Below are 22,794 nucleotides of genomic sequence, written 5' to 3' on the forward strand. Positions count from 1 at the left end.
ACCTCAGCCATCCTGTCCTTTGCCTCGCCATCTTTCAGGGGCCCCTCTGAAGCATTGCCGAGAGCCTGAGTACCCCTCCCGTTTGTCTTCTGGGCTGAACTGCAGAAATGCAGGCCTCACACTTATGCTGTGCACACAGAGACTGAGTCCATCAGGCAGAAACACACCAGGGAGAACCAGACAGGCTGGAGCTAGAGAAGGAAACAGATTCACAGCACAGATTAATTTTGAATCAGATTCGTGGATTAGAAGAGACTTTAGGTATCATTTTAAGTTCAGTTCCCAAGATGTTATCTTATTCCTTTAGTATTAATTTTTATCTGATAATAAAAGTAAAATATATAGTTTCTACATTTTAATGTGAAGAAAGGGAGGCCAGAGAGCTGAAATGACTTCCCCAAGTCATACCGTTTATAAGCCATGGACTAGAACTTCTGCCTCCTAGACTATGTATGGACTCTCAGAGAGGGAGATGAAAACAGCCAAAGGGCATAAGAGTTTGAGCTGCATTGCCTGGAGATATTCCCTTAAAGGTGGGGTTCATCTTCCCAGAGATGGGGGTGGGAGGAGTCAGTGAAAGACTCATCTCTACAGTGAAAGTGCAATTCTCCAATAAGGCCATGTTCCTACACAGGCTAAAACCTTGACCTAGGTCCTCCATTACTTGATCTAGGCCTACAATTCTGGTCTTAAAGAGCCTTCAGGAATAACTGCTTATCTGGACAGGGCATTGTTCTCCAAAGTGATGGAGACAGACAAGGGGTTTCTCATCTAAAGGAGTCTAATCCAGCCAGCACTGTCCCAGAGGAGTGTGTACGTCAAGCATGTCAAAACTCAAAGGCTAACAGAGACCAAATAAACAAGGTTTAAGTTTGTGTGGGCTGCAAAAAAAACAAAAGCTTCAATTTTCATAGAAATGTAGGTTTATTTCGATAGAGACATGCTGAATACAAAGGGCTGAAATAAGTAATTGTTAACATAAAATAATAGAACATTTTAATAATAATATTTTTTCTTGAACATTAACTTACCGGCCACTGAATAACCACAAATTAATAAGCATAACGCAAATAAACCTATTTTTCTTGTTCTCTGAAAGCAAAATATTTCCTGTTGTGCACACCAAACAAGTCAGTCCAAAACTAATGACATGGCAGTAGGCTGCTAAAATATTCGCTGCTAGTATTAGTGGAAAGAAATGGTGCGCCTGTGCATAAGGCGCGTAAGGGAAATAAATGCAACACAATTATAGTAATCAGCCATTAGCGAATGTTGTAGTTCATTATTAATAATTATATATAGCAGGATATTGAAAAATTAAGTTACAAAATTTTTATTAAAATGTTTCTTACATACTGTTATATTGGCTGGGCCGCAAATATATTCCTTGTGGGCCGCAAGTTTGACATGTTTGGTGTATGTCCATGGGAAATGGACAGACCAGAACCGACATACAGATAAATGCATCAGGTACAGAATATAGACCTGAAATGTAACCCAACCAGAAAAGTACAGTTATGGTTGTGGCGGGGACGTCATTGTCCTTCTGTAAAGCCCGCCTTCTCATCAAGTCTTTCTGGTTTCACTACGCTTAGCCCTCTAGGCCTCCACCCTGTATAGAGGCATAATCTCCCTCTCTCCTCCCTTAATATCTCTAACTTTTTAATAACATAAATGCTGTCGCTCTTTAAGGATTAGTTTTGATTATTTTGTCTGCTTTTTTAAAAAAAATGTCACCCATATCCATCCTGCACATCTTGGACTGGGGACTCAGAGCCCAGCCCTTATCCAAGTTGTTATGTAGCAGCTGCTGCTCAGGAGAAGAGGTTAAAAAGACTGATGTCGGAAAGAGCTTTAGGTCCCTTCCAATTAGTCGAAAAAAAGGCTTCTTGGAAGAGGTAGAATTTCAAGGGATTGACTGGAGAAGGCAAAGTAATGTTTATTTTTGAGGGTGTCTGGCCCAGAATTCGAGATTCAATAGAGATAATCACACTAGGTGGAAAGTGGGTGAGCCAGAGAGTGGGTATGAGGCAGGGTAAGGTGAAGAATGAGAAAGGGAAGTATGACCTTTTAAGATACTTGATCTGGGGACCCTGATGCAGAGGAAGAGACTCTTTATTCTGACCCAGAGGACAACAGGAGGTCACTGCTGGGCCTGTAGTGAGGGTACCATGGTGGTGACATCTGTGGGTACTGCATAGAAGCTCTAGTCCTAAACGACACCAGCAGTAGGTTTATGTCAAGGAAGGACTCTGGGGAGCAGAGCTGGGAGGACCCACGTGCCATTCAGATCCATATGTCTGGTGTTTCTGCCAGTGCAACTCAGTCTCTATGGGGCCTGATAAAGGCTGACTCAGAAGGCTTTGTAGGAAAAAGTGGGACCAGTTCTAGGAGCTGAAAAAGGGAGAATGGGGAAATTGAGCAGGTCAGCTTGGGCTGTGAGAGAATAAAGATCAGATCTAAGGGAGCAAAAGAGATCCTGATGAGACCATGCTCATGGGTGCTGAGTCAGGGAGGGGTATAAGTCTGCATGTGTACAGTGGAATCAGATAGGGAATCAAGACAGGCAGACCACAGGCCTCCAGGTGTGAGTAAGCCGGGATTGTAAGACAGCTGAGAAAAGCTGGTGGCAGGAGCTGCAGCCTAAGGGGATTCTGGAACAGCCTACCTGGAATGAACCACACGCTCATGTGCATACATACCAACCCTGACACCAGTGGATGTTTGGAGCTGTGTTGGTGGTCTGTGAGGAGCATGGAGGTGACTTCAGAGACAATTCTGAAGATTTGGCTGAATTTATAGGTAGGGGCTTCTCTTGCCAACATACCCACCATCAAGACCCACTTAAGAAGCTAAAGACTTGGGCCCTAAGCAGTTTGGCTCAGTGGGTAGAGCGTCGGCCTGCAGACCAAAGGGTCCCGGGGTTTGATTCAGGTCAAGGGCACGTACCTTGGTTGCAGGCTCCTCCCCAGCCCAGGCCTTGGTCGGGGCTCGTGCGGGAGACAACCAATTGATGTGTTTCTTTCACATCGATGTTTCTTTCTGTCTTTCCCACTCTCTTCCACTCTCCCTAAAAAAATCAATGGAAAAAATATCCTCGGGCGAGGATTAACAAAAAACAAAAACATGTGGAGAAAAAGGAACACTTGTGCACTGCTGGTGGGAATGCAGACTGGTGCAGCCACTATGGAAGACAGTATGGAGTTTCCTTAAAAAACTGAAAATGGAACTCCCATTTGACCCTGTGATCCCACTCCTAGGAATATATCCCAAGAAACCAGAAACACCATCAGAAAGGATATATGCACCCCTATGTTCATAGCAGCACAATTCACCATAGCTAAGATCTGGAAACAGCCTAAGTGCCCATCAGTAGATGAATGGATTAGAAAACTGTGGTACATCTACATGATGGAATACTATGCTGCTCTAAAAAGGAAGGAACTCTTACCATTTGCAACGTCATGGATGGAACTGGAGAGCATTATGCTAAGTGAAATAAGCCAGTCAATGAAGGAAAAATACCACATGATCTCACTCATTCATGGATAATAGAGACCATTATAAACTTTTGAACAATAATAGATACAGAGGCAGAGCTGCCTCAAACAGATTGTCAAACTGCAGCGGGAAGGCCGGGGAGGGTTGGGGGGCAGGAGGTAGGGGGGTAAGAGATCAACTAAAGGACTTGTATGCATGCATATAAGCATAACCAGCGGACATAAGACATTGGGGGATAAGGGAGGCTAGGGGACTGTCTAGGGCGGGGGGATAAAATGGACACATATGTAATACCCTTTGTAATACTTTAAGCAATAAATTTAAAAAACAAAACAAACAACAAACAAACAAAAAGAAGATGAAGACTTGGGGGAATGGGGAGCAGGAAGAGATTAACCAGAGAACTTATATGTATATATGCATAACCCATGGACACAGCCAATATAGTGTGGTGAAGGCCTGGAAGGGGGGTGGGGGCGTTGAGGGGTGGAGGAAATCAGTGGGGGGCTCAGGGGGACATCTGTAATATTTTCAACAATAAAAATAAGTTTTTTAAAAAGAAGAAGCTGAAGACTCCTGTGTTGGGGAGCCAGTGAGCAGGCCTGGATAAGGATGGACACTATCGTACAAGGCACATACAGCCCAGAACCAGCTGGGATCATTACCTGCAGTAAGCCCTGGAGAGTCTGAAATACAGGACAAAATCTTTGTAGGCACCAAGGAGAGAAAGGAAGAAAGGAAGGAAGGAAGGAAGGAAGGAAGGAAGGAAGGAAGGAAGGAAGGAAGGAAGGAAGGGAAAGAGAGAAAGGAAGTAAGAAAGAGGCAGGACTCAGCCTAATAGCTTGCAGCTGGGAATGGGGATAGAATGGCAGGAAGCATTTAACAATGAAAACCCACCTCAACCTGAACCTGAGACTGGGCTGGAGGTCGTGCCAACCCTTTTGGGCCTCCCTCCACTCAGAAGGCCCTGTCTGCTGCCCAAACCTGCAGAGACCAACCTATTCAATTTCCAGCATTGCCCCATGGACCAACCATCCGTCACCCACCCAAGTGTGGGGTCAGGGTGTGTTGGTGAGGATGAAGAGAACAAGAAAAGCCATCCAGAGACCAGAACCCCAGGACCTCTCCCCACAGAACTCAACTACAGAGAATCAGGCCAGAGAACTCGGCCTCAGGGACATATATGAGGGTCTTGTGGTCCCTATAGCAAGGGCCCCCAAGGAGAATTGTGACCTTCAGGAAAACCCAGGCCCTGCCAGCACCCCATCACAGGCAGAGCAAAAATGTGCCTACTGCAGCTCTCTGTGGTGGCCTCGTGAGGAGGTAAGGTAGGGGAGAAGATCTAAGAGGGAATAGGTCAGACAGCCCAATTGAAGGAGCCAGTGCAGTAAGACCCCGCCGAAGCCAGAGCGCCCTGATGACGGCACTGGCTACCTATGCTGCCACCGACACACCATCAAAAGGGGAGGCTGTTCCCATGGCTTCTCTTCTACCTCGATTCAGTGCATCAAAACAAGCTGACCCAGGTCTCTAAGACCTGTATAGGGAGGTGGGAGCGGCCACTCTTCCTCCCCAGCTCAGACCCTACGGGGGTCCTCGAACGACCGCCGCATCCTCCTCCATACCCCTTGCTGGTGTAGGGAAAGGACCAGCAAGAGAGGGTGGCGGTGGGCGGGACTTGTAATTGACATGTGAGATTCTATTGGTCAAAAGAGCTGCCGATTAGGAGGGCAGCCCGGGCGAGGATTGGCAGCGTGAAGCGGGGCGCGGCGCAGCGAAAGAAGAGGCCCTAGGGGTGGGGCTGACGCTGCAGCTGGCGCAGCTCAGACTCCGAGCAGGAGCAGCAGTCGCCGAGCAGCAAAGCAACCGGCTTTCCCCGCCCGTTCCCGCGCCCCGGTCGGGGCTAGGCCCCCCCGCCGCCGGGTCCCCGGGGGCTGCGGCAGCAGCGGCGGCGGCAGCGGCGCCGCCCGTGGTTCCCGCTGGGGCCCGGGCGCCGGCCCCTCTCTGCAGGATGGGCACGGTGCTGTCTCTTTCCCCCGCCTCCTCGGCCAAGGGCCGGAGGCCCGGCGGGCTGCCCGAGGAGAAGAAGAAGGCACCGCCCGCGGGGGACGAGGCGCTGGGGGGCTACGGAGCGCCGCCAGTAGGCAAGGGCGGCAAAGGCGAGAGCCGGCTCAAACGGCCATCCGTGCTCATTTCGGCGCTCACCTGGAAGCGCCTGGTGGCCGCGTCTGCCAAGAAGAAGAAAGGCAGCAAGAAGGTGACGCCCAAGCCAGCGTCCACTGGCCCGGACCCCTTGGTCCAGCAACGCAACCGCGAGAACCTACTCCGCAAGGGCCGGGATCCCCCCGACGGCGGCGGCGCCACCAAGCCCCTGGCCGTGCCTGTGCCCACAGTGCCCGCGGCCGCCGCCACCGGCGAGCCGCCGTCGGGGGGCAGCGGGGCCGCCCCGCCGCCAGGCTCGGGTGGGGGAAAGCCGCCGCCGCCACCCCCAGCCCCTCAGGCGGCGCCACCGGTGCCGGGCGGCTCGCCACGGCGGGTCATCGTGCAGGCGTCCACCGGCGAGCTGCTGCGCTGCCTGGGCGACTTCGTGTGCCGACGCTGCTACCGCCTCAAGGAGCTGAGCCCCGGCGAGCTGGTGGGCTGGTTCCGCGGAGTGGACCGCTCGCTGTTGCTGCAGGGCTGGCAAGACCAGGCCTTCATTACGCCTGCCAACCTGGTGTTCGTGTACCTGCTGTGCCGCGAGTCGCTGCGCGGGGATGAGCTGGCGTCGGCCGCCGAGCTGCAGGCTGCCTTCCTCACTTGCCTCTACCTCGCCTACTCCTACATGGGCAACGAGATCTCCTATCCGCTCAAGCCCTTCCTCGTGGAGCCCGACAAGGAGCGCTTCTGGCAACGCTGCCTGCGCCTCATCCAGCGGCTCAGCCCGCAGATGCTGCGGCTCAACGCCGACCCCCACTTCTTCACGCAGGTCTTTCAAGACCTCAAGAATGAGGGCGAGGCCGCCGCCGGCGCCGGGGGTCCACCCAGTGGGGGTGCGCCCGCGACCCCCGTCTCCTCCTCGGCCGCCAGGGACAGCTGCGCGACCGGAGCCAAGCACTGGACTATGAACCTGGACCGCTAGGGATACCCGACGGCCGCTCCTGCCCCCGCGCCAGCCCCTGACACACACTCGGAGCCCTGGAACCGTCAAGCTGCCGCCTCTGTGACCGCCGTTCCCGCCCCGGCCGGAGGAGGAGCCGCCCCTGCCCCGCCGGGGAAGGTGGAGGCCAGGAAGCCAGAGGCCGCGGCGTCTGGATTTGCTGGGCGTAGGGTGGGGCTGAGGGATGAACGCGGGAAGGGGACCCCCCTACCTCAACCTTTCTGTCTGCGTCCTCATCTTTCCAACTCTGCCCGGGTCTCCCCTTTCCCTTCTGTGTGTGTGCGCGTCTACAAGCCCATCTTCCTCGGTTTTGTCCGTTTTCTCACTTTCTTCCAGTATCTTCATCTTTCCTCTTATCTGCCTTTCCATTTTACGTTCCTTGGGTGTGTATTTCCGTCTCCATCTCACCCCATACCTATTTCTCTTTGCCCCCATTTCTCTTTCTGCACCTGTGTCCCCACCGCCCATCTTGTTCTCTTTTTCCTCGCTCTTGGCATGTGTCACCACCTTCCTTCCTGTCTGCCTCCCCCACCCTGCCTGTGTCAGCTTGCATTCATTCCCCCAAATGAGCCCGATTCCTCCCTCCCCAAACCAAAAGGAACATTAGTCCTTAATTTGGATGGACTGAGGTGTGGCAAGAAACTGCATTCCCAGAGGTTCAGACAACCACCAGGATGGTCCTTCACCCCACCCCCACCGCCTCTCTCTACCTTTCCAACGTGTTGCATGCCGGGAGTTGGGGGGAGAGGGATGCGGACAAGAGGCTGACCTTTGGGAGCAAACTCAACCAGGAGGCCACCCCGGCGGCAGCGGTGCCTCAGCGGAAGGATGGGAAGAGACAGAAACTCTTCTTACTTAGGGGGAGGGGCACCCTCTTCCTTACCCTTAGGTGGTTTTTGTTTCCCCCTCTTTTAATTTATTCGGTTGTTTCTGGAGGGTGGGGGGAGGGAGGGTTGGGCAGGGAGCTGTCTGAGGTGCTGATCTGAGGCCGGACTGGAATCCTCTCGGGAGGGTACCAGGGACTGACTGGGTTGGGCCTGGTGCGGATCCAAGGTGCCAATGATGCGGGCCGACGGCGCGGGCCGCACTGTCTATCTGTCCGTCTGTCCGGAAGATAATTATAAAGCGCTTGAAGCGCCTGCAGATGGTTTTGCGCCGGCCTTTCTTTGGGCCCTGGGAGGGAGGGAGCAGGAGCAGGAGCAGGAGTGGAGCTGCCACAAGCAGGACAGGAGGCCCCCAGGAGCCTAGTGAGGAAGGTCTGGTCCCTGAGAACTGCTACTCTTTGGTCCCATTTACTGCTATCCCCACCCCCACCTCCATTTTGTCTGACCTAGCTCCTCATTAATGGCCGACCCATTTCTGGATTAAATGATGAGGACAGCAGAAGTTGTCCCCCTTTTACAGAGTGGTCCATTGAGGCAGAAATAGCTAATTATTGTGGCTACTTTTCTCTGCCTTCATCTCTCCCCGCCATATATCCCGTCAGGAGTCCAGGCAGACCTGATTTAAGTCTGTGTTCACCACTCAGGTGGGGCCTGACTCCACACGCAGCCTCACACGCTTCCCTTCACCCACTGGACTGCTTCGGCCACACGCCTACCCAGAGCAGACTTGGGAGGACCATCCCTGCTTGAGATTCAGACCTGGCTGTTTATCTCCAGGGAGGCTAGGACACAGGCAACCTGGGAGATGGGAGCCATTGATTGGGGTTGAAAGAGAAATAACCTATTTAGCCTGAGATCCCTGTTGGGTCTCCCTTGCCTTCTTAGCCACATGGCTAAGCGCTCCACTCACTGTTTCACTGGTCCAAGGAAGCCTGTCTCTAGTGACAGCGCTGGCGTCTCTGGCCCTAGTCGCGGGAGAATCCTGAGGGGCAGCTGGGCGAGGTCCTCAAGAACCAGGCTCGCTGTCCGTGGTGCTGACCGGCGCGCGGGGCAGGAAGGGCCGGGGAGGGACCTGCAGGGGCAAGAGGAGTTGCGGATTGGGTCTCAACTAGGTCTTTGGAAGCGGTGTGTGATCTATTCTGTTGGCGAGTTACAGGAGTCTGGCCCCAAACACAGGAATGCCGCTTCCACTTGCCCTCCTAAGAGGACAGACTTGGACTCTCCCCCAGCCTCTGCCAAGCACCCTTGGACCGGCCTGGAGCCGGAAATCCCCAGTCCAGATTTGTGAATCGAGTTCCCGGGGGGAGGGGGAGAGAACTGGCGGAAGGGAAGGCGGGAGCAGCCGCCCATTGGCTGGAATTTGGCGCAGTCAGCGCGGTGCCGTCATCTCTCAGTTTGGAAGGAGGGAGGGAGGAGCACTTGGGTCACCCCGCGGCTGTCGCCATAGTAACCAGACTGAGCGGACGGGCGGGGCCCCCTCTCTCTCCTCTCGTCTTCTAGCGGGGAAAACAGCCCTAATCTTCCTTATTTGGAACTAGTTAGCAAGACTACTTGATTGGAGTTACTGCGTTAGCTATTGCCCTTGAACCCATTGACGGAGCACCCTCCCTGTATTACACACACACACACACACACACACACACACACACCCCCCTCCAGGAACCTGTGGTTTGGCACTTGGAGACCTAGAATGAGTAAAAGTCTGTGTGTGGAGTCAAATTAAATCTCACTTTCTTTGCCGTGCCCCAAGGCATGAGGCTTTGACATAATCCGATTAGGGGTGAAGGACGGGAGGAGGATCAGCATGAATGCATGGAAGAAATAGCCTTCTGGGTCAACTTGATCAGACTCCTGTTTTCTGGGAGAGAAGGCAGTTGTAAGGTGAAGAGCTCAGAACTGTCTTCTGAGAAGGCAAGGTGAGAAGCAAGTAAGTTTAGAAACAGCGAAGTGCCTCCTTTTCACTGCCAAGAAGTGGACCTTGGGAAAATGAGTCCAGGCTCAGGAAGGAGGTTTTGAAGAGGGCCCAGAGCTCTAGAGAGAGCCCAGCAGGGGTGAGGAGCGGACTGAGGAAAAAATGGAGATGTAGGAGACAGAAACCCAGCTGGAACCATGACTCAGCACTTCTCCTGGTTTGGGGGGTTGGGGGGAGAGGGAGGAGAGGGGGACTCTCCCAGTACAGGGGCAGGAGAGAGGGGAGGGGAGCAAGACAGCAAATGGGCGACCATTTGCATAATACATGTATTGATATACAACAAAAGGCACACATTTTAACCCAGAAGTAGGTACATATGCATTTATACTGATGAAGATTTTTTCAATTGTAACATACACATCTCCACTCCCACCTTCTTTGCCCCACTTCCTGGAGCAGAGGACATCCTGTTCTGAGAGTTATGCTTGCCTGCCCTTAGAATACCTTGGTACTTAATGGGAAAGGAGAAACAAAAAATTGCAGAGTTGGGGGGGGGGTGTTGTCATGGTAACTGCCTTGCTTGCCAGGCAGGATGCCCAGCAACCAGAGCATCTGGCAGTATCCAAGAGGACATCCTGTGGCCTCTATCCACCTGAGGACGCTGCCTCAGGCATTCAAATAGGCATTTCCAGAAGATTTTTACAATAGGGGCTGGTTTGGCAGCTAGGTGTGGGGCCTGACCTTCATCATGTGCCCTACTTTAAGTGGTACTGTTGACCCCTTTATACATCATACATGGTATTTGCCGAGAGTGGCCTCAAGATAGCACAGAGCTCAACAATTTAAATACCATTATTAAGACCATTACCTTGCCTCTCAGGACCTTGCCAGACACCCTACAAGAAGATCAACTATACCTACACAGGCTAGATATGTAAATGAGATGTAGAAAAAATGGTTTTAGTTCAGTGTGGTAAAAGATTGGGTACAAAATAGACCACAGGGCACAGTCTTAGGATTCAAGTTCCTTTGAGCAGATTAATACATAGATGAGGTTTTCAGAGTCAATTTCTCTGAGGCACTTGCAGACTAGCTAGCTGACTTTTCACTCCAGTGGCCGCCCCCCCCCCCCCCACCTCCTTTCTCAGTATTCAGGTTTAACCTCTTAGTTTCTGGCTTAAAATGCTCCCAATTCAGTTTGGGCTTTCATGATTTTCCCCCTAGATTTTTTTCCCATTATTTCTTCAGCAATTAGCTGCTCCCAAATTCTCTTTCTACTTGGAGATATAGCCCACCCCTTGGTTATAGTCTCCTGTGATTAATGTTTAGCTTTAAGCCCATAAATCATACAATTAGTCTCTCTGAGTACATTCTTGTATGTGACAACCTAGAAGGAAGGAAGGAAGGGTAATAATCCTATATAATAAAGAGCTAATATGCTAATTAGACCTTGCAGATATCCTTCCGGATGACCTTCTGGATGAAGCCAGGGCTGTGAGGGCTGGCTGGGGCTGCGAGGGCTGAGCCCCTTGCACGAATTTCGTGCATTGGGCCTCTAGTAAACAATATAAATAGGAAAAGAGGTATTTCTTTACAATCTTTTACATTTTTACTCCTTTAAAAAAATAATTTATGTTATCCCAGAAAAAACACAGACTATGGAGAAAAGCCCAAAAAGGAAGTATAATGATGGAGAACTTGTCCTACCAGCTATTAAAATGTATTATAGACCTAAGTAGCTAAAATATATGGCATTTATACAGGAATAGATAAATCCATAGAACAGAAGGCATAACCCAAAGTTAAACTTCAACAATTGTGGTAATTTAATATATGATAAAGGCACCACTTCAAATCCATTGGAAAAAGATGAATTAGTTAGTAAATGGTTTTGCTACAACTGAGTAGTCATTTTTATGAAGGAAAAGGTCAGTTCTTCCTCATTTTTTACCCCAAAATAAATTTCAAATTGATTTTTAAAATTAAGTAAAAAGCCATAAAAGCCTTAGAAGAGGAGAAATTTCAAAGTATCTATTAAAATTCAAATGCACATACATTTTTACTCAGGAATTCCAATTTCTAGTATTGACCCTAGAGAAATATTTAAACATGTGCACAAGGAGACATAACAGATATTTTTAACATTGCATTATTGTTTGGAGGGAGACAACTTGGAATCAACCTAAATATCTGCCCATAGGTTAGGGGTCAAATAAATTTTGAGACATCCAAATTACCAACCGTAGTATTCATTTAAAAAGAGTGGGTTGCACTGTATGTACTGATGTGAAAGATCTCCAAAGCATATTGTATTATGAATAGTTGCATAACAATACATACAGTACAATACCATTTATGCAAAAGCAAACAAATCAAACTAAACTATAATTTTTCTGTGTGTGTGTGTATGCAAAATAGAAGCTTGAGAAAGATGTACATCATTCTTAAAAAGTGACTTCTGGGAATGAACTGGGATAAATGTCTAGAGGACTTTCACCTTATCTGTGGAGTTTAATTTTTTTCCCCACTGTGTAACTCACTTCAATGCCTGCAGCCTATGGGCAGAGGCCAGACAATGGGTCAAGGCCACAGTTTGCTCTGACATGGGGCACTATGAGGAGTTTAATTTTTAAACATAAAAATGCATGAATATGTTGTTTTCATAATTAGAAAATAGTAGTTAATATATGACTATATAGTGAAATATTAAATAAAAATACTTGGATAAAAAATGAGTTATTTATGGTATTGTTATTATTGCACCTTGGGTTGGATGGAGAACATCTTTTTTAGATAGAGAGACCTTAAAGGAGAAGATTGATTCATCTGACTCCATTTGAGCTTTTGAATGTAAGTAAGAGAAATAGAGAAAGAAAAATAACAACCAAAGCAAGATTGAAAGACAAATGACAAGCCGAGAGTACATATTTACAACACAATATATTTTCAATGTATAGTTAAAACCATAAAGAGGTAAGTCACACAAAAATGTAAATAATCAATAAATACATAAAAATATATTTAACTTCATTATTGACCGTCCTAAGAAGTTCAAATCAAAACAGTAATGGGGTATTGAATCTCTTATGCTGACAAAGGTTATAAAAATGGAACATTTGAAACCACGAAAAAACTGAGGGAAATGTACACGTCCTCACCATGCTTGTAGACATACATGTTTGTCTTTTTGGAGAGCAACTTGGCTATTTGACCCAGCTACCACATTTTCAGAAATTTACCCTAAGAAGGTAAGCAGGGAAAAATCTGATACAAGGATGCTTATCATAACTTCCTTTATTTATTTATTTTTAATCCTCACCCGAGGATATTTTTCCATTGATTATAGAGAAAGTGGAAGGGAGGGGCTGAGACAGAAAGAGAAGCATCAATGTTGGGGAGAGAGATCGATTGGTTGCCTCCGACTCACACCTCAACCAGGGCAGGGGATTAAGCCTGCAGCTGAGGTATGTGCCCTTGACCAGAATGGAACCTGGGACCCTTCAGTCTGTGGGCTAATGCTCTATCCACTGAGCTAAACCAGCTAGGGCCATAACATTATTTATAATGATAAAAAATGGATACATCAATAGAAGATTAAGTAAATTGTGATAAATCAATATTCATTGGATGCATAATAAAAATTATGCATCAGTCTATATTTATTGGCATGAAAAATGACCATGACAAAGTGAAAATAGCAGGTTAAAAATAATATGAGAGAGACACCTTTAAATAGCTGTCCTCTTCTTGTCATTCAAATCTCTACTTAATAGTTCCTCTTCCTGATGAATTCATCTCAGCCTGCCCCACAGTCACCCTCCATCACATACTCCTGATTTTTCTTCATAGCATTTGTCACCACCTGATAAAATTCTATCTTGTTCACTGCTAGAGTCCTTGTACCTAGCAAAGTGCTGGACACACAGTAGGCAGTCAATAGATATATTACAGATTGTATGTGTGCATGTGTGCACAGGTGGGAACTTTTAGGATATTGATTAAAATATTAATAGTTCTCTCTAAGCGGTGGAATTTTATTTTAATTTAAAATTTTTAAATTAATTTTATTGAGGTAACATTGGTTAATAAGTTTATATAAGTTTTGAGTGTACAGTTCTATAATACTTCATCTGTATATTGCATTGTGTGTTCACCACCCAAAATTAAGTCTGCTTCTGTCACCATATATTTGACCTACTTTATCCTCTTTTACCTCCCCCAACTTTCTATATGTTGGGATTGTAAATGACCAGTTTTACTCCCTTAGTACTTTCCTGAGTTTTCTAGTTGGTAATGATGATAATGATGATGATGAAGAAGATGATGATGATGACCTAAAAAAAAGAAAAGAAAAGAAAAGAAAAATCATAAAGAAAGAAAAAGAGCCCTAGCTGTTTTGGCTCAGTGGATAGAGTGTTGGCCTGCGGGCTGAAGGGTCCCAGGTTCGATTCCAGTTGAGGGCACATGCCCGGAGTGTAGGCTCGATCCCCAGTAGGGGGCGTGCATGAGGCAGCCGATCAATAATTCTCTCTCTTCATTGATGTTTCTATCTCTCTCTTCCTCTCCCTTCCTCTCTGAAATCAATAAAAATATTTTTTAAAAGAATGAAAGAAAGAAAAAGACAGGAAAAAAGGAAGGGAGAAAGAAGGAAGGAAGGAAGGGAGAGAGGGAGGGAGGAAGGAAGGAGGAAAGAAAGAAGAAAAATAAGAGGCTGAGCAGTGTCTGGAAAAGGAGAAAGACAGCCCTAGCCGGTTTGGCTCAATGGATAGAACATCGGCCTGGGGACCGAAGGGTCCTGGGTTCGATTCCAGTCAAGGGCACGCACCTTGGTTGCTAGCTCCTCCCTGGCCCAGGCTCTGGTCTGGGCTCATGCAGGAGGCAACCAATGTGTCTCTCTCACATTGATGTTTCTCTCTGTCTTTTCCTCTCTCTTCCACTCTTTCTGAATATCAATAGAAAAATATCCTTGGGTGAGGATTAAAAAAAAAAAAAAAAAAAAAAGGAGCCCTGCCCCACTCCTCTCACACACATCCAAAGTCTCTTCACTCCCTTCCACCACCACCCCAAGCCGTCACCAAATTCCTCAGATTTATGAATTTCCCTTGCTGGACAAGAGCAGTTAGACACTTATTTAGCCCAGCAAGCATGTGTATGTACACACACAGCACAGGTATGGTGCATGCACATACACAGAAAATGGACACACACATGTACACACACAAGGATCCATACAAGACCATTCAAAGAACACATAACTGCCGTAGAAGACCCATTGTTCCTTATTCAAATAATAAATTTTTCTCTTTACATTAACTTACTCACATTCTTTATTTAAACAATGAGCACACTGCCTGGCAATGTAGTAGGGTCTCAGAAATATGAAATCGGTAAGTGATAACAGTTTCTATGCTTATCTTTGGTTGCCAATAAATACACAACAAATATGTGTGTATATATCTTTTGGAGACAACTGTGATAAAGTAACTCCTCCTAGATCAGCCGTGGGCAAACTACGGCCCGCAGGCCGGATCCGGCCCGTTTGAAATGAATAAAACTAAAAAAAAAAAAGACCATACCCTTTTATGTAATGATGTTTACTTTGAATTTATATTAGTTCACACAAACACTCCATCCATGCTTTTGTTCCGGCCCTCCGGTCCAGTTTAAGAACCCATTGTGGCCCTCGAGTCAAAAAGTTTGCCCACCCCTGTCCTAGATGCTTGATATTTCTCTTCTCTTTTTGAATGTTCCGTTTTTTGCTGGATTTGGAGGTTAGGTTTTGTTTTTGTTTTTTAATTTTATTCTGCCACTTTTATAGTATCTTTATTTTATTCTTTAATCTATTTTGGAATTTATTTTTGTATGCAGCAAGAAATGGATAATAAGTACTACCAACCTTTGAACAGCTTTCCTGTTCCCCCAGTGAATGCCATCTTCATTTTTTTTATGAAATTCCCACATATACATGGATCTGTTCCTTGGCGCCATTGGTCTACTTAACTATTTCTGCCAAACCACACCTTTAATAACTGTAGTTTTGCAGTGTACTCATTATTCTTTTGCTAAAATTGGCTTGGCTATTCTTAAATGTAGCCCAGAAGAACTTTAGAACCAAGCCTGTCAATTTCCATAAAATTTCTTTGGGACTGTATCACTTTCATAGATCAATTTGAACAGATTTGACATTTTGCAATACTTAATCATTCCACCCAGGAACATGCTAATTATTCCATTTATTCAGGTCTTCTTTTACATTCCATTGTTAAGATTTATAGCTTTTTCATTTAAATGTTTTCCATGTTTTTCATTATGTTCATCTGAGAGTGTATTTTTTTTTAAATATATTTTTATTGGTTTTTTTACAGAGAGGAAGGGAGAGGGATAGAGAGTTGGAAACATCAATCAGCTGCCTCCTGCACGCCCCCTACTGGGGGTGTGCCCGCAACCAAGGTACATGCCCTTGACTGGAATCGAACCTGGGACCCTTCAGTCCACAGGCCGACGCTCTATCCACTGAGCCAAACCAGTCAGGGCTGAGAGTGTATTTTTAATTGTTGTTGTAAATCCATTTTTCCCATTATTTTTACAGAGTTATAGGAGAACCTTAAGTTTAAATTACGTTAATCTTATATCTTACTGGATGTACTCATTTCATTCGTTCTTAATTGTTTTCCAGTTGAATTTCTTGGATTGCCTAGGTAGGCAATCATATTGTCTGCAAGAAGTCTACTTTAATATCTTCCTTTCCAATATGTGCATACAGCATATATCTTTTCTTGTCTTATTACTCTAGTAGAGTGTTTAGGGGTAGCAATAATGACAGGTCAGAAGGGGTAAAAAGGATATCCTTGCCTTGTTCATGACTTATGAAAATGCTTCTCATATTTCACCAGCTGCTTTTTTATTTCTTTTAAAACGGAATATTCTGTTTTGTGTATCTTGCTATATATACACAAGACCATTTTTTGGATGTCAATAAAACTTTGATCAAAATACTCAAATTGGCTGTTCAGTGTAGAACACCAACTGAGCTATGTTGACCTAGATGCTCCTGGTGTGTGTAATTCAGGAATAGAGGACAGGGTGCCTGAATGTCTCCCTGGGACTCCTTCCTCCCCTCTGACATGTAAAGATATTGTGATGTGATGAACAAAAGATTATGAGTCAGAGGTTTGAGTCCTTACTCTATCATTTACTAACTGTTGACCTAGGACAGTTATCCAACCTCTCTGAATTTCATTTTCTCATCTATCAGATGGAAACAAGGATATCAGATTTGTTGTGGCTATCAAATGGCTATGATAGGAATGACAATATAACTGTTGCTAGGGTAACAACCATTGCTATGGTAGTCAGCACTTTTAATAAATATTGACAGAAGGATTAAGGGACCACTACAGAGCCCAGAATGAAGCCTGGGGTTGCTCTGACCAGCTCTGCTGGCTTCTGAGGCAGCTCAGAGCCATGGAGGGTTGGGCCTCCCATGAGCTATCTGTGACTGGGTGACTTATGTTTATTCCTTGCTGCCAGGACTTGGTCCCAGTAGGACCCACATGCCTCTCTCTGGAATGCCAGCCAGGAGACTTGCTTCAGCTGCTAGTGTGTAGATATTTGTGCCAGCCTGGCCTAGCACAGCAACATTCCTGAGAAGGCCAGATCCCTCTTGGGACTCTCCATTCCAGGGATCCTCCTGCCCCAGGCTGGTTGGGGCCAGCAGGGAAGAACAGCTGATCTCTGCCATCACAACATACCTGCTTTGTGACTGGTGGGAGGGAAGGGATAGAGGGGTGAACCTTGGGGCATCTGGGGACACTAGGCATGAAATAACTTCAAACTGAGAGCCCATGGAAAAGTGTGTACACATGTGTGTACTAATGCCTGGACTAAGATCCATGCTACAACATGTAATGGAAATATGCTGAGATTTGTAGAAATCTGGATCCTGCTATTCCCTCACTGTGGAACCTTGAGACTTTCCCCCTCACTATCACATAGAATTAAAGAGGCTGTTGTAAGTATCAGGTGAAATCATATGGATGTGCTTTGTCCACTCTAAAGCACAGTACACATTATAAGGTGGTCCTGAGTCTGGCCCTTAGGTACTTGTTCACAGGTGTGACCATTGCACAGATGTGTGTGCAAGACGGACCCTAGAATTTGCCTCTCTGCTTCTGTGTGTCAAGGGTAGAAAACCAAAGTGAAAGAGTGAGGGGGTTGGGAAGGTGATCACAGGAATGGAGGATGAGACCCAAAGGTTACCATCAGAGCCTGTGACCCTTCCCCAGTTTTCCCATTCATTTCCTCACTTAGTGTCACCCCAGATCTCTCCCTGCAGCAGGATGCAAAAGGACAGAACTGCTTAGAGCCTCCCTGACAAATTCCTGCTGTGTTGCTAAGCAACTTGGCCTTCTCTTCCAGAAAGAGGAATCCAATGTTCAGGGTCTGGCTTTTTAGCTTTTACCTACTTTCCTCTCCCCCAATCTCACAGAAACTCAAGGAATTTCTCTGACTCATGGAAGGAGAACTAGGGTGCAGAGTTGGAGGATTAGACTGATGGGAGATGGTTTGCGCTCACAGGGCAGGTATCTCTTCTGGGCTGGTGGATGCTGGGGGGAATGACAATTATGGAGCAGCCTTTCATGATGGATTCTTTAGGCACATGCTGTGCCCTTGCAGCAAACCAAACCAAATGAGGTGGGTATAATCAGCATGTTTATTATTATTATTATTATTATTATTATTATTATTATTGATTTCAGAGAGGAAGGAAGAGGGTGAGAGAGATAAAAACGTGAATGATGAGAGAGAATCATTGATTGGCTGACTCCTGCATGACCCCTACTAGGGATCAAGCCGTTAACCAGGGCATATGCCCTTGACCAGAATCAAACCGGGGACCCTTCAGTCCACAGGCTGACACTCTATCCACTGAGCCAAACCAGATAGGGCTGACATCTCCTTTTTATAGATGAAGCCACTGGGGTTCAGAGAGAGAGAGTAGCTTCCTCAGTCCCATAGGGAGTAGGCAGAGGTTGGGTTTGGATCCATGTCCATCTGGGCTCCTTCTTCTCCACCATGTCATTTGGAATAAATGCAAGCCTCACAGTTGGCCACAAGTCTTCTAAAATGCATTTCTTGCTCTATTATTTGTCTGGAACCCATAGTGAGTGTTGGAATTGGGAACTGGTCACTGTTTAAGCTAGGTTATGGGCAGATAGTCCTGCCACTTCCTGCATATCTGAGAATCTCCAGAATCTGCTCATTCCTCCATGAGAGATGATCTATAGGATGGGACTAATACCAGAACTGACTCTAGAGGGTTTTCAGGAGTAAATGAATGTAAAGTTCTTTAAATCATGTCTGGCACATATGTGTTCAATAATTATTAGTACTTATTATATTACTTCAAAAGCTATTTCACATCCTTACTGGGTAAGATAACTCACTGCCTCTGAAATCAGATGGGGCTTAGATTCTGCTCTGCCCTTTCTCACATGTGACTTTAGACTTAAGCCCTCCATGCCAAAGTTTTCTCATCTATAAAATGGGGAAACCGTAATGTCTACTTCAGAAGATTGTTGTGAAGATTAAATGTGATGTTGGTGTTAGTTAGCGCAATGTTAGTTGCTATAACAAGAAATCCTCCAGATTTCCTGTCATCATCCAATGCATTTTGATAGGTGACTTCTATCCATATGATGTCCTAGGGACCAGGGTCCTTCTACTAGTTTATTGTAGCTCTGTCATCTCCTAGGAACTAGTCTTCCTCTGAATCCAAGTGGCAGAAAGGAAATATGAGTATGGAGAAGGCAAATCCAATTCTAAATGCTTTGGTCTGGGAGCAACACTTACTGTTTCATTCATATTCCATTAGCAAAAACAAGGAGGGCTGGGCCCAGCCAGCCTAGCTCAGTGGTTGAGCATTGACCTATGAACCAGGTGGTCACGGTTCAAATTCCCAGTCAGCGCACATGCCCGAGTTGCAGGCTTAATCCCAAGTGTGGGGCACGCAGGAGGCAGCTGACCAATGATTCTTTCTCATCATTGTTTCTCTCTCTCACTCTCCCTTCCTCTCTGAAAACAAAACAAAATAAGGAGGACTGGGATTTTAGACTCTGTATGGACAATCAAGTCTCAGTGGCAACTCTACCATATGAAATGAGGAGCATGCAACTCAAGGGGAGAGCTAGCTGTGTCCGCCACATTGAGAGAAATAATATTAGGATATTATTTGGGTATTATTAAGTGTGAGAATTATGTTAAGTGTTATTGCTAATATTTTTATTTAATTCATACAATAACCATGGATGTAAGTGCTACTATTATCCACATTTTGTAGGAGAAAACTAAGTCCTCTAACAATGTAGACATATTCCCAAACTCACACATCTGGGAATTGGCTGAAATCCTATAAATTCTAAATTCAGTACATTCTCTTGTTACTCCATAAAGAAATGAAGGATGTCCTGAATATAGGAGGCAGAGCCATGCCATGGTGGCTATAACCAGTGAAGAGGGTGGTTCTTGGTGAAGCTTGCCAGTTGGGCCCAGGACAAGGTCTGGATTGGCTAGGAAACATAAGTGTAACCACTCAAGTTTCTTCCCAGGGTACATACATGGTGAGCATCTGATTGGGACTAGTGGGGAAGAGGCAGGTGTTGCTTTGTTTGGGATTTTGTTTGTTTGTTTGTCTAATAATAGAAAACCAAGGTATTTATATAATCATTTAAACCCTATCAGGTAGGTTCTGTTAGTATCATATTCATTTTTTTTAAAATATATTTTTATTGATTTTTTACAGAGAGGAAGGGAGAGGGATAGAGAGTCAGAAACATCAATGAGAGAGAAACATCGATCAGCCGCCTCCTGCACATCCCCCACCGGGGATGTGCTCGCAACCCAGGTACATGCCCTTGACCGGAATCGAACCTGGGACCTTTCAGTCCGCAAGCCGACGCTCTATCCACTGAGCCAAACCGGTTTCAGCAGTATCATATTCATTTTACAGATGGGCTAATTGTGGCTCAAATAAGTAACTTGAGGTCACACAGCTAATAAGTGACAGAACTAGTGCTCAAATCCAGGAAATCCAGCCCCAGAGCCCTTGCTATGTTGCCTTTTGTTTACAATGAACGTAAAGAGGAAATAGCAAACAGGATCCAGTGGGAGAGAATTGTCAGAAAAAGTCACAGTCAATGGGACATTGGGACCCACCATCCCAGGTTTTCTATTATTAGACAAACAAACAAAATCCCAAACAAAGCAACACCTGCATCTTCCCCACTAGTCCCAATCAGATGCTCACCATGTATGTACCCTGGGAAGAAACTTGAGTGGTTACACTTATGTTTCCTAGCCAATCCAGACCTTGTCCTGTGCCCAACTGGCAAGCTTCACCAAGAACCACCCTCTTCACTGGTTATAGCCACCATGGCATGGCTCTGCCTCCTATATTCAGGACATCCTTTCCTGTGGACATGAGACCCACCATCCCAGGACAGAGGAGAGTCAGGGAGAAATCCCTCTGACCAAACTAGGTAGGAATTGCCACCAAAATCAAGGCGCATTCAGATTCCCAGCTCCACACCAGAGTCCAGTGATCTACTCCGAGCTTGTAGGAACACAATTGGGAAAGTGAAGGCTTGCAAAAGACAATGGGCAACAAAACAGCCTCTGCTTTGTTCTTCATCAGCTGAGGGCCCTAACTAAGGACCCTCATAAAACAAGCCATCACCTCATTCGTTATAATCAACCATTTCTGCCATGATTAGACAGTTAGACCAAGTACACCTGCAATAGCCAAGCAGTGGGTCACATTTACATGCGAAAGAAGTGCTCCGAGAAGGCCCAGCAGGAGGGGATCTGGTGTGACGGTGAGGACTTGAGCTCTGGGGTGACGGGCTTGGCCAGTCACTGAACTTCTCCAAGGCTCAGTTTCCTCATCTGGAAACAGAGGTAGCCACCTCCATCTGGCAAGGCTGTGGCCAGATAAAGGAGATGCCACTGGAAAGCAATAACACAGGCAGAGCCTGGCACCGAGTCAGGGTCAGTAAGGGGCAGGGCACAGTGTTATTATTAGCAATGCTACTTGTTATGAATTATAAACAGGGTGGGAAACAAGCAGAAGTCAAGTGCATTTTAAAGACACACTGAAGGAGAGATAAAGGCCAGAGAAGCAGAAGGCCCTAAGAAAAGTCCATCACAGCAGCCATTTTATGTCTGCCTATGGCCACAGGAGCTAACGGATGTGAAAGTGTTCGGCAAGCCTCCCTGCCCTAGGTGGCAGCATTGCTCTGTGATTGTGCAGGTCTCAGGCAGTGTGGGCATGGACATCCACACACTGTGTGCTACTTGGGCCTTTTAAAATATATTTTTTTATTGATTTCAGAGAGAAAGGGAGAGGGAGGGAGAGATAGAAACATCAATGATGAGAGAAAATCATTGATTGGCTGCCTCCTGCATACCCCCTACTAGGGATTGAGCCGGCAACCCGGGCATATGCCCTTGACCAGAATCAAACCTGGGACCCTTCAGTCAGCAGGCTGACTCTCTATCCACTGAGCCAAACCAGCTAAGGATAGTTAGGCTTTTGATTCCATCTGCACATGGAGGCAAGTGGAGCTTGGCTGAATGGAGCACGCATTACAGGAGGAGGCACGGGTTTGTGTAATCCTAGGGGTTGGGGGAGGGTTTGACATTATAAGCAAGGTTACCAAGGGCCACTGAGGACTATGGAGAAACCAATCAGAGCAAGTCACTAAGGACTCCTTTCTGGCTCATCTGCTCCCTGGAATACATGAGCCCACCCTCCCACCCATGATGGAACATACCACCCCAAATGCTAGGCAACTAGAGCAGGCTACCATTACATTCTAAAAGGCAGGAAATTATGACAAAAAGATATGAATAATAGCCTCCGTATAATGGGACTGTAGGTGACTTTTTCCCATTCTTTATTACACTCTCATCAACTAATGTTTAATGGGGGCCTTATGTGTGTGTTTTCCAACTTTTCTATGCTGAGTGTGTGTTATTTGGAAAGTCGGGACAATAAAATGAAACGAAAGCAAGACTGTCTCCCTAGTGGACCTGGCTGGTTTCATCAGCCCTCTGGGAAGGGGCATTCAGGCTCTGGCTGCACTAACTGTCCAGCCTTTCACCTGCATTTCTCCTTCCTTCCCACAGGCCTTAGGGAAATCTCCTTAACTGCCTGTGGGAGCCCAGGCATTCTCCCACCAACCAGCGAGGAGCCTTTGGTCCAGGAAGAGATGCGCCCTGGGAAAGAAACACCAGAACCAAGAGGAAGGAGGAGCGAGGAGATTGCCTAGTTGTGCAGCTCGAGGTCCCAGCTATCACTT

At 46.5% G+C, this 22,794-nt stretch overlaps 1 protein-coding gene across 1 annotated transcript; it reads left to right on the forward strand.

Annotated features, from left to right (window-relative positions):
• Nucleotides 1-5,351: 5,351 nt before the first annotated feature.
• CDK5R2 (cyclin dependent kinase 5 regulatory subunit 2) lies at nucleotides 5,352-7,790 on the forward strand. The gene has a single exon (XM_081095935.1). It carries the CDS (start codon nucleotides 5,513-5,515, stop codon nucleotides 6,620-6,622), a length of 1,110 nt encoding a protein of 369 aa, XP_080952061.1. The 5' UTR covers nucleotides 5,352-5,512; the 3' UTR covers nucleotides 6,623-7,790.
• The last annotated feature ends 15,004 nt before the right edge of the window (nucleotides 7,791-22,794 follow it).

Source organism: Myotis nattereri (genome assembly GCF_964212035.1).
Source record: "Myotis nattereri genome assembly, chromosome: 7".
Classification (NCBI taxonomy): Eukaryota; Metazoa; Chordata; class Mammalia; order Chiroptera; family Vespertilionidae; genus Myotis; species Myotis nattereri.

What these genes read in the sequence shown, in the direction of transcription:
- CDK5R2 (XM_081095935.1), top strand. Translation starts at nt 5,513, where the DNA reads ATGGGCACGGTGCTGTCTCTTTCCCCCGCCTCCTCGGCCAAGGGCCGG.